At 54.4% G+C, this 14,874-nt stretch overlaps 1 protein-coding gene across 1 annotated transcript in view; it reads right to left on the reverse strand.

Moving 5' to 3' along the window:
- PLXND1 (plexin D1) overlaps nucleotides 1-14,178 on the reverse strand; it is a 78,182-nt gene extending 64,004 nt beyond the window's left edge. Inside the window, exon 1 of the mRNA XM_030500739.1 lies at nucleotides 10,634-14,178. Coding sequence (XP_030356599.1) covers nucleotides 10,634-11,944 — 1,311 coding nt within the window. The 5' untranslated portion in view covers nucleotides 11,945-14,178. The remainder of the gene's footprint in view (nucleotides 1-10,633) is intronic.
- Nucleotides 14,179-14,874: the final 696 nt, after the last annotated feature.

Here is a 14,874-nt window from a genome sequence, read left to right on the forward strand (position 1 = left end):
GGCAGGGGGTGTCTGTAACACTTCCCTCAGGGTGTTAGGGAGGATGCAAGAGCTCCGAGGAGTCCTCAGAGGCTCCAGCCTCAGCTCTAGCAGTGACACCAAGGTTGGATGCCTGCAGCTAGACTGTGATACCCCTTGGTCTCCTATGCCACCTTCTCCTGCAGGAACTGGTCAGACTCACAGCCACCCATCACTCTGTAAATCCCAACCCCACGTGCTGACCCCGAGGCCGAACTACCGGCAAAGGAAGCTGAGGGCAACTTTGACAGGAGCCTTGCAGGATCTGCTTTGCACAGCACCCCAAAAACACCTTCCCCCAGCCTGGCAGCCCTGGCACAGGATCCCCATCCTCTCTCTGCTCAAGTTGCGGTTGGGCACACACTGGCACTTCGCCCTGCAGGGAGCTGAGGCAGCACGTGCAAGTGCACGGGTACTGCTCAGAGCACAGAAATACAGAAAAGCAGCAGTCTTTTAACTGAAACTGCACATCCTTCGTGCCACCAGGAAGACTGGTCAAGCTTATTATGTTAGCCTTCATCCTGCATTAAATACTTCAGATTATACAATCAAATCCCTCAGGAATGGGCAGGCAGAGGGATTAACAAACAACAGGCTCCAAAGGGGTTGTCATAGTCAAAATAGCAAGCGTTTAAGCAGCAAGAGCTTGTACGTCCTTTAAATTTGCCCCCACTGGAAATGCAGCTCCTCTGCCCCACTCCCCAGGGACAACGAAAGAGTGGATCAGCCGAGCATGCCTCGTCCCGAGGACACCAGCGCCACACGGAAAGCCCAGCTAACACATCCCTCTGAAACTGGCCAGAGGAAGACGCCTGATTTATTCAGGCTCTATTTTCTTAGCTGCTCTTTCCTTGGAAGAGCCCCCCCCCGCCTTCCACCACTCAAGCTGTGTTTCTCATTTATGTTGAGCTTTGGCTTCAGAAACCAACCTCAAACTATTCAAACTCCTTCCCACAGGGAGGAGCCCTGGGTGAACAGTGAGCTTGGCTCCCCAATCTTCAGGAGTTATTTTTTATTATTGCTACTCCTAACACTTCGCACTTCACATGCTCAAAGTGCTCCGAAGGCTTATGTGTGCAATTCTGGGCTGAAAAAAGCATCCATTAAAGTAACAACTTCTTACCGAACACAACTGGTCTTTTGCATGTGTCACTTCAAATCTGCTTTATTTAGCAGTAGTTTATAGTAAATGTTTTCCTGTATTTTCCTCATTAGTTCTGCTGAATCAATTAAGCTCTGAGATAACGAGCAGAACTCTACTATTCTTTTATGCATCCTCAGCAAAACCCGCCCCTGAACGGCAGCGCTACCCCACACCACAGAGGTGTCCCCATACCACCATGCGCATCCCCTGCTCACCAGCTTTGGCACCAGCATCCAGAAACACCACCATGTGCTCCCAGCACCCAGCCCACTGCGGTAGCCTGGCATGCAAAGGTTAAAAATAAGCTTTTTTCCCCTCACTAACTGAGTAGAAGGGACCTTTGGAGGTCTTCCCTGCCCACCTCATCCCCCCCAGTTCGGAAATTCAGATCACAATAACTGAAAACTTTGAATAATTTCAAAATTTGTTAAAAATCAATGGTCTTACTGGATTCAGCAACTGAGTACCTCTCTTATTTGGTTCAAGTATGGAAACCTTTAATTTCTCTACCATTTTATATTTTAATTCAAGATTTGTAGAAACTGATGTTTCCAAAGCTGTTTGCAAAGATCCTCTGAGATCTGCAGCAAGCTGCAAAGCTCAGCAAAAAATGACACTACAGTTAGGACATCCCAGGGACAAAACGCTGCAACCCCAGCTCCTCCCCAAAGCTTGAAATCTCTCTTCAGCGGCTTATTTGACAGTGCCCAAAGAGCCCTCCTGCAGCCAGGGAGCCCCAGTGCGCCAAGGCGGCCGGAGCAGGCGGGATCCCAGGAGGAATGTGCAGGAACATGCATCCCAGCCTCCTGCCATTCAGCTCACCCCAGGGACGTACAAAACTCAAACCAAATGAGGAAGTGTGGGGAATAAACCTGTATCTGTTGCTCTCCAGATGCGGATGTTTGTCCCCTCAAGCAGAGACTTCGCCACAGTTTCCTCCCCATGTGATGACCTGCCACTGACTGTCAAAAGCCCAACCTGAGCCCATTCCCTGCGTGGGTCAGACTTGGGTCCACTGCTCTCCAAGGAACCACATGTAATAACACACCAACCTGGTACCTTTGTACCGCCTGCAGCTGACATCTGGCTCTACAAGACATACTGAAGGCTGACAGGGACTCAGGAGTCAAACCACCTTGGAAACTATTTCATATTGCATTAAAATCCACTCACCTTTCACATCTCCCCTTCTTCATTGAGTGCCGTCATTATACTGTAGTTTTCCCAGCTTTTCCTAAAAAGGTCACTCTACACACAGCCACTTTCTAGACCATGCCAGCTTTTCAATAGCCCCTTTTAATTAGGCAATCCACCAGAGATGGCTTTTGGCGACTAGCAGCTCAAAACCCAATTGAATGCTGGCAGCAGTCAGCAGACAGTGGGATGAAAATCTAATAGCCGAAGGGCTTTTGCTCCAGAGGGGAGCAGTGTGAAGCAGCACAAATACTTTAAACAGAGATGAGACAGAAATGGGAAGACAAGTTCCAAATTTCCTTCAAATAATAGAGGTACATGTTTCCAAAATCCAGACTTTTAGGCAATTTTGTGCCTGGATTAGAATCTAAAGATTTGTATTCCAGGGCCACTCGCAATACATAAGCTGCAGGCATCTTGTCAAAGCAAAGATCCTCCAATGGCTCAGGCCCAAAAAATCGGCAGCCTGGTTTCAGCAGCTGGCCTCAGCCACCCAGAACACTGCTGCCCCACATCAGCCATGCACAGCCACTGCTGCAGGTTTGGTGCAGCAGATCCAAACATGAGCCTGCAGCTTCACGGAGGCCTGAGACTCGAGCTGGGGTTTGTGCCTGGACTCAACCTGCCCCACCACTAGCCCCAAGCTCCCTCTGGGTGCTGCAGCACCCATGGCTGCCATTCACCCATGCAGCAGCACCCTCGGGAGCACGGCAGCAAACCCAGGGACTGCGACTCCAGCCATGCCTTCAGACGAGAGCACAGCTAAATGAGACCCCCAATATGGAAAAAACCCTGAATACCCAAGTCAATCCCTATCCCATTGCCCACCAGAGAAACACTCCAAGCTGATGTGCCTCTTGTCACTTGTCTACAAGGCTGGGCTTATCTGATACCAAAAAACAATGCATCCTGAACTGGAGAGGAAGGCACAGGGGCTGGCAACAGCAGATCAGCTCTGCTCAGACCACAAGCCATCACCACTGCACTCCTGGTGCTGCAGGATGCCATGTCCCTTGTATCCCTGGGGATGTCCTAGTCCCAACCCCAGCGCAGATTTGCAGAAGGAGCCAGCATACACTCTGCACACTGGATAAGACCCGCTGACACTTGGCAGGAAATGAGAGAAAATCATCATGGGCTTTGGTACCAGCCCTGCTCATCAGCACACCTCATCTAACGGGCTCCTCCAGGCTGTTTGATACGTCCTGAAGCTGTACCGCACTGTGCCGGAACGCCGGCTGCCAGCAGAGCTGCTATCCAGATGTTAGGAATTAGGACTGCTCCCTCTGCTCAAAAACGTCAATAAATTCTACCAGTCTCTCCAAGTGGGAGATTGCCGTAGACAGTCTGCCACCTCCTCCGCTTGCTGCAAGGTGTTAGAGCCCAACTTGAAAAGAAAATAAGGACTTGCGATCACTTATTTACCAACCCAACAAAAAAAAAAAAAAAAAGGCAAAACAAAAAGGAAAACCAAACAGACAAGCAAAGCGAATCCCTCCTGCAAATGCAGGGTCATTCCCACCCCCTATGCCATGCCCCTGGGTACCTGTGCTGGGGACGAAACACAGCTGCACTTGGGACCTCAATTCAAATGCTGATGCTGCCAACCATCTAATCAGGGACAAGGCACCTACCAGGCAGTCTCTGACCACCTCCTTGCCCCTGTGAAATGCTGCAGTAACACTCCCCTAGCGCAGACTGGTGCATGTACCAAGGGTTTCCAGACAGACATGCGAGCATACGAGGCTGCAGCAACACCATGGGCACAGCTGGGCTGCTCCTCTCACATGGGGCACACACAGCACAGGCATTAATGCCTCCGGGCATCAGCCACATGCCCATGGCCACGGAGCCATTTCTGCCCCAGGTCAGGAACACTGACCTGCATCCACCACCTCCTGGGTGCCGTGAGCGGTCACACTCCTGCACACGCTGTCCCCGCGCGTGCTGGGTACGAGCCCGAGCCAGGAGGTGCAGCCGCACTGCTGTAGGTAGCATGTGGTGGTGCTCAGGTGGTTGTAATTGATTGCTTCCAACCACTGCCGGCTCCAGCTTGCCCGGTGTTTGCATTAAATTACCACAGGCAGGGGCTCAGACCTATTCTGTTTCCAACAACTTGCTGGAAGAGGTCATCACACCAGAGTATCACCATGGAGCAGTTGTCTGTGAGTTTGAATAGGTGCCTATTGGGATTTACGAGGCACAGCACCATGTTTTTTGCAGCATCCCCAGACACCCATCCAGATCTCTATGTGCCTTATTCACCTCCCCAGGTGTCCTGAGCCCCAATCTTCTCTCTCAATCACTATAAAACAGACTTCAAAAAGTCAGAAGAGAGTTGGCAAATCCCTTCACTTCCATCCACTGAGACGCCGGGGCCCCTGTCGGGGCTCCCGGGGAGCAGGTTCATGTTCACGCGTGGGAACCAAACATCTGCCCTGGAAAACATCTGGTGCTACACAAACAAAAGCAGTTAAAACCCCCTGAGTGAAGGGCCTGCTCCTGAGATACAATCACCTCTGTCTGATCATATGAGCACCTCTCCAGAGTGCTCCAGCTTCCTCCCAGCTACCAAGTACCTTCCACGTGCAACACTGGGCTTGGCCAAAATGATCCTTCTCCTGTTTTCCACCTAAACCATTACTTAGTTACAGGAGATTTGGTGAGCTCAGTGGATCAGGTCAGCTTGACTGTCTAGCTCCCAAGAATGACAAAGTCTGTGCAGCCGGCTGCAGTTCCGGCTCTCCAGACACCCAAGGGAGAGATCAGATCCCCCTGCAGAGGGACCCAGCGCCCAGCCAGCACCATCCAGCACCAGCCCAGTGCGCCAGGAGCAGGCAGGCACTGTGCCAGGCCCAGGGGCCACTTTCCATTCTCCCACCTACAGCAGCACAACTTCTGGTTTTCAGGCACTGAAGCTTCTACCACTTTGACCGAATTTTCCTTTGCAATCTAGGATCTGTTTGAGCTTGAGATGCAAAGCAGGGGTGAGCCCTGGGGCCCTGCGAGGTGTGTTCCCACCACCTACCTTTGGCTCGGGGGCACTAACCTGCTCCCTGGGAGACTCCCAGCTTGGCACAAGGCGCTAGCCCCTCAGCACCAGGAAGGCCCCGGGCATGGCAGCCCAGAGCTGAGCCTGCCTTCCCAGGAAGGACAAGGTTCACACGGCTCCTGCTCTCTGCTCGCAGCTGCCTGCCCATGCTGTGACTGCAGGCAGAAGGTTGTGCTTCCACATAAATTCCCAAGGAAACATACCCAACAGTTGGCCACAACCCACTAATACCAGGTGAGAGATAGGGCAGGTACTCAGTACTTGGGTTGGGGCCCAAAGTCTTGCAGAGCCCAGCAAGGCTCAGGCTGCGGCTTGAACCTCTCATATAGGGCACCCCGGGTCCCCCTCTGACGGCAGCTCGGAGAAACACCAACTCCCACTGCTTGTACAACATCCAGAAGCAAAACAGATTATAGCCATGCCACAATGCGGTGCAGCTTTGCACTAACAGCATTTGCACCTTCGGGTGCATGCAAGCAACTCCAAACACATCACATTCTGTGAAAAGCAGAAATTAAGTCTGCTACAAGAACTCCTGCCCCCTCTTTAATGCAGAAATTAAGTGTAAATTCCCAGTTTCCTTTCTGTGGCTAATCCTCCAGATTTATTTGAGTGGATGTAATGTTAGAGGCACATTTATTTTCATGTTTGGAATTTCTAAATTGGTATAAACCAGCACTTCAAAGTAACTCAGTTCCTATAAAACCCAATCCCACGGAGATGCCACAGTATATTTGGACAGTAAATAGATGCTTTGTCATATTCCCACATGTATATGAGGTTTTTTTCTTTGGGAACATTTTCTGACTAGTTTCAAACCACATTTCTATGCCCAGGCATACATATATACTGAGATTGTTTATACAGCCTACCCAAGGAGTTCGTTTTATTTAACAACCCAGTATAGTAAAGCTCACTGTTGGGTATCTCATGATTACACCACAAAACACTGTGCTCAATGAGCATGCAGGATCTGACATGAAGCCACAAAAGCCAGAAACTTGAGAATTAATGCTGAAACGCATCATTATCCCATGCTGCCGTGCCTATGTTTTTCAGCATAGGAAACAAAACAGATTTTCAGCCTTTTTTGAGTTGCAGACCCCAAAGCATTTCCCAGGAGAGATGCAGATCCTTGGCTAGCAAATCTAAGTCTAATGAATAAAAGTCTGCTTTCCCCAGTTACCTCTCTGGGAGTTCTTAGAAGGACAGCATGGGGCTCAACATAGAAACCACAGCAGACAAGGAGTCGGGCGCAGCTCAAGTGTGGGATGGGGTCACCAGCTCAGCGTGTCCTCAAGCATGCTTGTTCATAACGTGGCGCATTTTATTTTGTGTTAAACTCAGACCCCCACATCAGCCACCGCTCGGACACCCAGAGCAGGGAGGTCTGCAGAGGTGCCTGGACATCCACATTCTCTTGCCCCTGTGCTGCAGCCAGGGCTGGAGAGCGGGGCTGGGACCCCCCAGCAGCTGTCCTCATTGTTGGCCAAAAAGGCAACTGCTGGTTGGAGCAGCACAAAGGTGCCCCAAAACACAGGGTTGAGAGATGGGGCAGTGGTGAGAGGGTGTTAGAGGGGAACACTCCGCAAGGACATGGTGGTGATGCAGCATGGCTGCCTGCACCACAGGAACAGCCAGACCTCTACATTCAGTGGCGTCGGCGGGGAAGGTGCTGGGACATTCGCACGCTCCTCCTGGGCCAGCAGGGAGGGAGACAGGGTCCTGCATGCTCAGCTTTTGCAAGGGCTCTGGACACCACAGCCGCACCATGCTCCAGCCTGCATGACCTTCAAACCTACTGGGCCTTAATCCTGCTGGGGCAGAATAGTTCAAATATGAAGTAAACCCACCCAGTGTCCTCGGGATTTGATAAACTCTGTCAGCGCATTGCTGCCAATGACATTAAAGACAGTCTGCTACAGAGAGCTCATACTCCCTTTCATTGCTGGGGGCTTGAGACCAAATTCCACCCAGGCTTCGAGTGGGCAAAACGCAGCAGCGACTCCATGCAAGTATTTCATTTTAGCTGCAGGAGTTACAAAGACAGCCCAGTATTTGACACAAAATTCATTATAAAAAGCTATTTCTGTTGAGGGAAGGCAATCCTAGAGCTCACCCACTCACTCTCAGTACAAGAACCCAATCAAACTAAATTCTTCCCCAGTACATCCTCTTTCCCCTAAGCTGCCACTGCAAATTCACCTCCTTGGTAAGTGACTTTTCAGCAGCACTCAAGGACAACAACCAACCAGCCTCCACTCCTGACCCAGACCATCCTCCTCTGCACATTTTCTCCATATCTTTCAAAGCTGTTAAGCATGTGCTTAACTGCAAGTTAGTGCTTCCACCAAAGCGATGGGCCCATTCCCAGGCTGAGCTGGTAACTGCCCTTGCGCAGCCTCGGGGACACAGGCCAACCGGCCACCCAGGCTCCCCTGCCAGCCAGAGCAGACCCAGCCACCCTCCGCAGCCCCTTACATGGCCAGTCCCACGTGGTCACGGCAAGAGCAGAACAAGTGGCTGCCACCACACCAACGACAACTGCCGCAGAGCACTCCCTGCACCAGGGCAAAGCCCCTCTCACCAGTGCCAGCCTCTCATCATGATGCCGAGGGGTAAGGAGCCTGCACCCTCATCAGCAAGCACTGCCGCAGCGGTACCATGGGGACAGCGGCGTGCTGAGGGCACCCTCCCGAAACCCATCACTGGCAGCCAAGTACTGCAGCTCCCTGGCTGAGTCACAGCCGAGTGCTGCAGGAGAGGAGCATTCAATTAGACAGAAGAGCACACAAGGGGGCAATGATTTTCCTTTCACACCGCATTACGCCTAACAGCCCGCGCTCCCTGTTTGTAACAACCAACTACTTCAGCCCAGCACGCTCAGAATGAATCAGGCCATCATTAGGTTTTTATTTTTTCTTCCAGAAGGAGTTTAAAACCCAACCACCCAGTCCACAGGCAGAACCAATGAAGCACACTTTTGATAATAGCAGAGCAACCATCAGTGATGCATCGGCTGAAGACAACCAGGAAACCCACTAGCGGGTGGAGAAGTGGAGCTCAGAACGGGAAGGCAGCTACATGCTCATCTGCTCCACCAAAGCAGCTGCTGCTTTAATACATTCTCCTGCTGCTTTCCCACGGCTGGACACAAAATGTATTAGAGTATTTCATTGTCTTGAAGGTGGAAATTGATGTTAGGTTTTCGCAGCACAAAGAAACAGAGTATTACAACTCTTCTCTTGACATTGCCACTGTGGGACTCGGAAACGAAACAGCTTGTTAACTTGCTGGCAATTCTAATGATTAAGTAAAAGGCAAAAACCCCAAAAGGCTCTCCTTCTGACTGATAGGAAGGCTTCCCAGCAGGCTTGGTCAGCGGTTTTAGAGGAATACACTTCAAATAAATGGGAAGCATAGAAATATTAGGCATGAACAAATATTAATGGTATGCTTCATTTATATCCTGCTGTACTTAACATCAAAGGATCTCAAAGCAGCTTTACAAATGCAATCTTACGCTACATGTGTTTCTGAATAATAGTAATAAATGCAACGCAGCAAATCAGGGAACTGAGGCATCTAGGGTTGAAGGACGGGTTCAAGGTCAGCAACACAGCAGCAGTGTCAGTCAGGACTAGAATGCGGTTTTCCCCATCCAGCCATTCTGCTGTTTCCATGCTAACAAGTTTCCTCACAGCCTTGTCTCGCTGCAGTGGTAAACACAGAGGGTTTCCACTGACTCCAACAGGACTGGTGAGGCTCCTCAAACCTCATTTCCCTGACAACACACTCCCGGTCAACTTCCTCACCTTCCCAGGAGCACGCAGCGATAAGGACCCCAAGCACACTTCACAGCAGAACAGCATGATGGGCCAGACCCAAACACAGAGTGAAACCTCACTTCTCCACCGAGTCTCCCTGGAGTCCCTAGGGAATTAGATGTCCAAATAGCTTAATGGATATAGCATTTAGTATCTTCAGCATGAATACACCGGTGTTAGTCACAATAATTTTCCTTACTTTCTTGGGTGTCCTTCTGCCATTGACCTGCACTCACAAGTAGGCTGGTAACTCAAAGCTCCTTTCAGAACCCCCAGCCACAATGTTTCCTCTTGACCTGCCTGGTAGAGACAGCTCAATCCTGCCAGGGCTGAGAGCTAACTCGCAGGGTGCTGAGCTTCAGCCACAGCCAACAAGAACTGCGGGTGCCCCCCCGTCCTGCAAGCAGCATCCCTGACTCCTCTGAGAGCCGTGACCACGCCAAGGCTTCAGGACTGAGCACCCAGGGCTTAACACCCCAAGTCTTTGCGGAGTTAACTCAAGAGCCAGATTTCCTGGCCGGCAGGCAGCTTGCACTTTGCCACCGGGGAAAAACTATTCAACTTTGCTGGAGTAGGTCTATCAACCACTGCATTAAGATTACGTATTTGAACATAGTGTGGAGATGCCACACGGAGCACTCGGGTTACCATGGGAAACCTTTCTCTGTGCCGCTAGCACTGCACGGGGAAGCCCAAGCGCAAACGCTCTGTCTCGCCTTTGAAACCAAACAGATGTTTTTACGATCTTTGACGGAGTTGAGTTATGCCTCCTTCCCAGAGGAAGGGAAAAATGAAATGTTGAGGCAGCCCCTTTTCCCTTCTTTTTTTTTTTTTCCCAAGCACCGTATATCTTCAGTGAAAGGGAAAAGCGGCGCCTTTATCTCACGTTTACGGCGACTTGGTAACAAAGTGCGACAATAGCAAAACTTCTGCCCCGAACGCGGCAGAACAAGGCAGCCAGTGAATAAAGCAGCCGGTGTGTTCGCGTCCAGCCGCGGCGGGACCGGCAGGGTCCCGCGCGGGGTGCGCCGCGCATGGGAACAACGGCAGCCCCGGCAGACGGGGGGAGCTCCCCCCAACACACACACACACACACACGTTCTCTGCTCGGTACGAGCCCGCCGCTCGGCTTTGTCAATGTGACCAGCGTGACACGGCTCCCGCGCGTGCACGGACCGGCGCGGCGCACAGAGAGAGCGGAGCGGGGAGCCAAGAGAGCGGAGCGCGGGGAGCGGGGACCAGAGCGCACCCGGTGGCGGGACGCGCTCCCGCCCGGGGAAGCGGCGCCGCAGCAGAAGGGACGGGACGGGACGGGGCCGCTGCCTCCCGCCGTCTCTCCGCTCGGGACGCCCCGTCCCCGCTCCCCCCATCTGCAGGTGCCCGCCCCGCCGCCCGTACCTGTATGTTCCTCTTCTCGCAGGCCGGGCCGGTGCCCTGCACCACGCTATCCAGCACAGTGACCATACCGGCGGCCGGGCTGACGAAGCAGGAGTTGCGGGCGGCCCGTATCGTCTCCTCGATTTCGGCGAAGCGGAAGACGCAGAGCGCTGACTGCGGCCGCCCCCCACCGCCGCCGGCCCCAGCCCGCTCGAAGACACCGAAGAGCAGCTCCTCGGGGGGCGGCGGGGTCGGGCCCGGGGCCGCGGAGCTGCTCCAGGCCGCCCGCGCCGGGAAGACGGAGACGAGGCGGGTGAAGGCGTCGCTGGCGCCGCCGCAGCGCAGCCCCAGCTGAATGTAGGACTCGGTCAGCTTCTTAGTCTCGCCGCTGCCGTTGAGGGTGGCCTCGGCCGCCTCGCCCAGGCAGATGCGGGCCAGGAGGCTGTGCGAGGGGCTCTCCTTGTCGCCCGCGTTTGCCTCGCTGTTGAGCGCCAGGTACGCGTAGGGGCGGCGGGCGGGCGGCGCGGCCCCGCGCTGCAGGAAGGCGCGGACGAAGCTTAGCTTGTGCCGCGCCTTGGCGCCCTGCTTGATCTTGAAGATGTTGTCGTCGGAGGGGTTGATGTCGAAGGTGAAGAGCTTAGCCAGGTCGCCGCGGGCGTTGAGGGCACGGATGGCGATTTCGGGCGTGTTCTCGAAGCGGTGGTCCTCCAGGCTGCGGTTGCGGGGGAAGAAGGGGCTGCCGAAGCCAGTGTAGGTAGCGGCCACCAGCAGCCGCGCCCCGCCGCTGCCGCCACGGCGCAGCACCAGCCCCACGGTGGAGGCGTTGGGGTGGTTCGCCGCCACGTTCAGCATGCTGGGGAAGACGGTGACCGGGTCGCTGCCGCCCGGCGGGAAGCGCACGGCCACCGCCGAGATGTTGCTCATGCTGCGCAGCTGGCAGAGGCCCTGGTAGATGGAGCCGCAGACAACGAGGACGCCCTGCTCCGGGTCGGGCTGTAGGATCTTGTTGTAGTTGTTGGTGAGCACCTTGGGGTGCTCGCAGGAGGCCTGCGGCAGCTGCGGTGCGTGGCAGAGCGGGCTGTCCAGCACCGGCCCCACCGCCGCCTCCGCCTCCAGCGCCAGCTCGCCCCCCGACAGCTGGAAGAGCCGGTTCACGGCCGCCAGGTAGACGCGGGAGCCGGGGCCGTCCAGGGCGAAGTTGTTGGTGGGGGTGGGCGAGAGGAACTTGCGCTGCACCTCCAGGCCGGCGGCTCGGCCGGACAGCAGCAGCAGCAGCAGCAGGAGCGGCAGCAGCGCAGGGGGCCGCGGCTCAGCGCCCGGAGCCGGAGCCATCCCGCCGCCCGCGCCGCAGAGTGCATGAGCCCTTCGCCGAGCGGCGGGAGGGGCCGGGCCGCGGGGCCGCTTCCTGCGGAGGCAGCGCCCGCCGCCGAGCGACGCCCGCGGGAAGTGGCGGCCGCGGCGGGTGTGCGGCGGGGGGCGATCGCGACCGCGCCTCCCTCCCTCCCTCCGCCCGCCCACCCCCGCCCTCTCGCCGGTACTCGCTGGGTCCCGGTGCGGGCCCGTCGTGCGAACGCGGAGAACTGACCGCGCACCGGGCAGGGCGGCGGTCCCCGCCTCGGCCGCGCCTCCTGCGGGTTTCCCACCGCCTCCTTCGCGTTTTCGCGCAGAACGGGCCGGCGGGAGGAGGCAGGAGGGGGCGGGGGGGGGGGGGGCGGGATGGGACACAGGGCGCACCTTCCCAGCGGCGGCACAGCACAGCGAGCCGGAGCGGGCAGACCCCTCAGCGCCCCGCAGCGCCAGGGCAGGCAACACGTACAGTGGGCATACACACAAAGCACGTAACGGAGGTGTCCCACGGGGTGTCTCCTCGCCTTCCCCTCAGCACAGACACCGCCGGGGGCTCCCGGGCCCGTCCCGTCCCGTCTGCGGGCCGCGCTAGCCGCGGGATGCGCGTTTGAGGGTAGCGGGGGATGTCGGGGGTGCCAGCTCGGCGCCGGGGTAGCCCCGGCCCCGCCGCCCTCCTGGGGGACAGCGACAGCTCCCCAGGGAACGGGGCGGAGGCGAAGCGCGGCCGGCGCCGGGCTCCACCCCTAGAGCAGCTCTGTCATAAGCGCAGCTCATCCGAGGACTGTGCATCTCCTCTGCCCTCCAACGGGCTCTTTTTTAACTGTGAAGGGAAAGAAAAAAAAAGAAGCGATGATATTCCCAAATTCCGCCTACTGGAATCCACCGCGGGGAGAACCGCCCAAGAGCGCGCAGCCGCTGATCCTCCCGCCCTTGCCGGCATGGGAACACGCTACCTGTGTGGGTGAACGTGTCAGTTCACATCAGCTGCAGCTCTTCCCTCCTCTGCGGGCATGTGAACGTACTCCCTCGTCATGGAGGGGAACGCGCTGCGAGGCTGAGGAGCACTGCTGGGTGAGATGATACAGAGTAAGTCAGGATCATCCTGGCATAGGACACACCCCGGGGCCACGCTCCCCGCAGCGGGTGCTTTGCCTGCCCCCATAGCTCGCGGCCCTGCAGACTAAACAAAGAGCCCTGAGCTCTTTGCTCAGACCAGCGCTCACCTCCTGCCATGCTATCGTGTCAGAGAGCACAGCTGTAGCGTCCGAGTGCACCCAGGAGGGACCCGACCCCTTGGGCAGCACATCCAGTCCCCATGCAAGAGGGGGCACGCGTGGGCTCCAGCACAGAGCAGATACGCTGGTCATATGCTTTCAGTACTGTGTGGATGCTTCAAGGTGAAGCAATGGCAGAGCAGGCAGCCAAGTGGAGCGGTTATAGGATGTGGGTACAGCATTCTTGTCTCAAGCTTCAGTTTCCACTAAGAGCAGAGACCGGGCTGGAGCACCCGCATGGTGGAGGAAGGCAAAGGAGAAGCTCGTGGGCTTGGTTTCATGATGCAGCTGCAGCAGTACATCCACAAACTGGCACAGGTCCCCTTGTAAAGGTTGAGCATGGAGACACCTCGCCATCCACAAACGGTCAGCAGCATTTAAAATAAGGGTGGGAAATTGAGGCTGGTATTTGGTCACGACTCCTGGAAACACTCCAGAGGCAAGCCCTGGAACACTGTCCTCCTGCTCCCTATTCCCCCGCTGTGCCTTACTGCCGTGCCCGTTCCCGTGGCATGGATCTTTGTTCATACAAACATGCTAGCGAGACTGATGAGGATTCTGCACGACTTCTGTTCTGGAGAGAAAAAATCCTCCGTTGTTGTCTAATCTCATTTCTACACCTGCCAATTTCCCTCTCCCCCTTCCTGACTCCTCACCCTCTTCCGAGCACTAATTAATACACAACTGCCTTGGCCACGCCATGTCCATCAAAAACCTGCGCTGCGTTAAATGCTGGGCTCTCTTGCCATCTCACTCATTGTCTGTGCTAACCATACCCTTAATTAATAGACTTACTGTCTGGTTTCAAATGTGGGACTCCCAGTTGTTGGGTTTTTTAAACTACAAGTTAGCAATTTTTAGATGTGATCATGTCTTTAATGGCATAGAAATAAACCTCCATGATCCCAAACTCTTAATCTGCCTATTTTAGGATTTCTTATTGCTGCTTTCCCTGATAGCTGAGCATCTTCCATGTAAAATCAGCCTTTTAAGACACATCAAATTAGGTTCCAGATTACAGTCAGGTAAAAAAAAAAAATATATATAAAAAAAAAAAAATAGGCCAAAGAACACTGAAAAATGTGACTTACCCAGAGGTACCCAGTGCTTTGTCAGAGAAAATCCCCTAGGAGCTCTGACTCCCACTTCCTATGCCCAGCAGTTATCTGCACTGATACAATTAAAGCCAAAATATTTGTGGTGTTGAAGGATTATTTGACAAAGATTTTGCTGTTGTTGTCGTCAGGAAACAATTCTCTGGTAAGATGCTTTGCGGCGAATATTTTCCAGAATTATTTCTCACCCCTATTATCTGGGCTGTTAGAAGCTCCAGTGAGTATTTCAGGGTAATGCTCCTAATGGAGTAGTGGCGGGTTTTAAATCTCTCATACACAGATCTCACCATTATTTTTTGTTCAGGAATTAAAAAAAAAAGGTCAAGATTAAACCGCACGCCTCTTGCCATAGACCATCACCCCCCTGCCAGAATCCCCTCCCATTTGGCTCTTCAGCAGGTTTAAAGATAACAGCTTTTCAGACGTCTCTGTGGGGGAGAGGGTCTGTGTGCACAAGAATTCAAAAACATTTTAATTATTAATAAATCTATTTACACAAGAACAGTTTCCCTTTAGGAGAAACATG

This window comes from Strigops habroptila, chromosome 11 (genome assembly GCF_004027225.2).
Source record: "Strigops habroptila isolate Jane chromosome 11, bStrHab1.2.pri, whole genome shotgun sequence".
Taxonomy (NCBI): Eukaryota; Metazoa; Chordata; class Aves; order Psittaciformes; family Psittacidae; genus Strigops; species Strigops habroptila.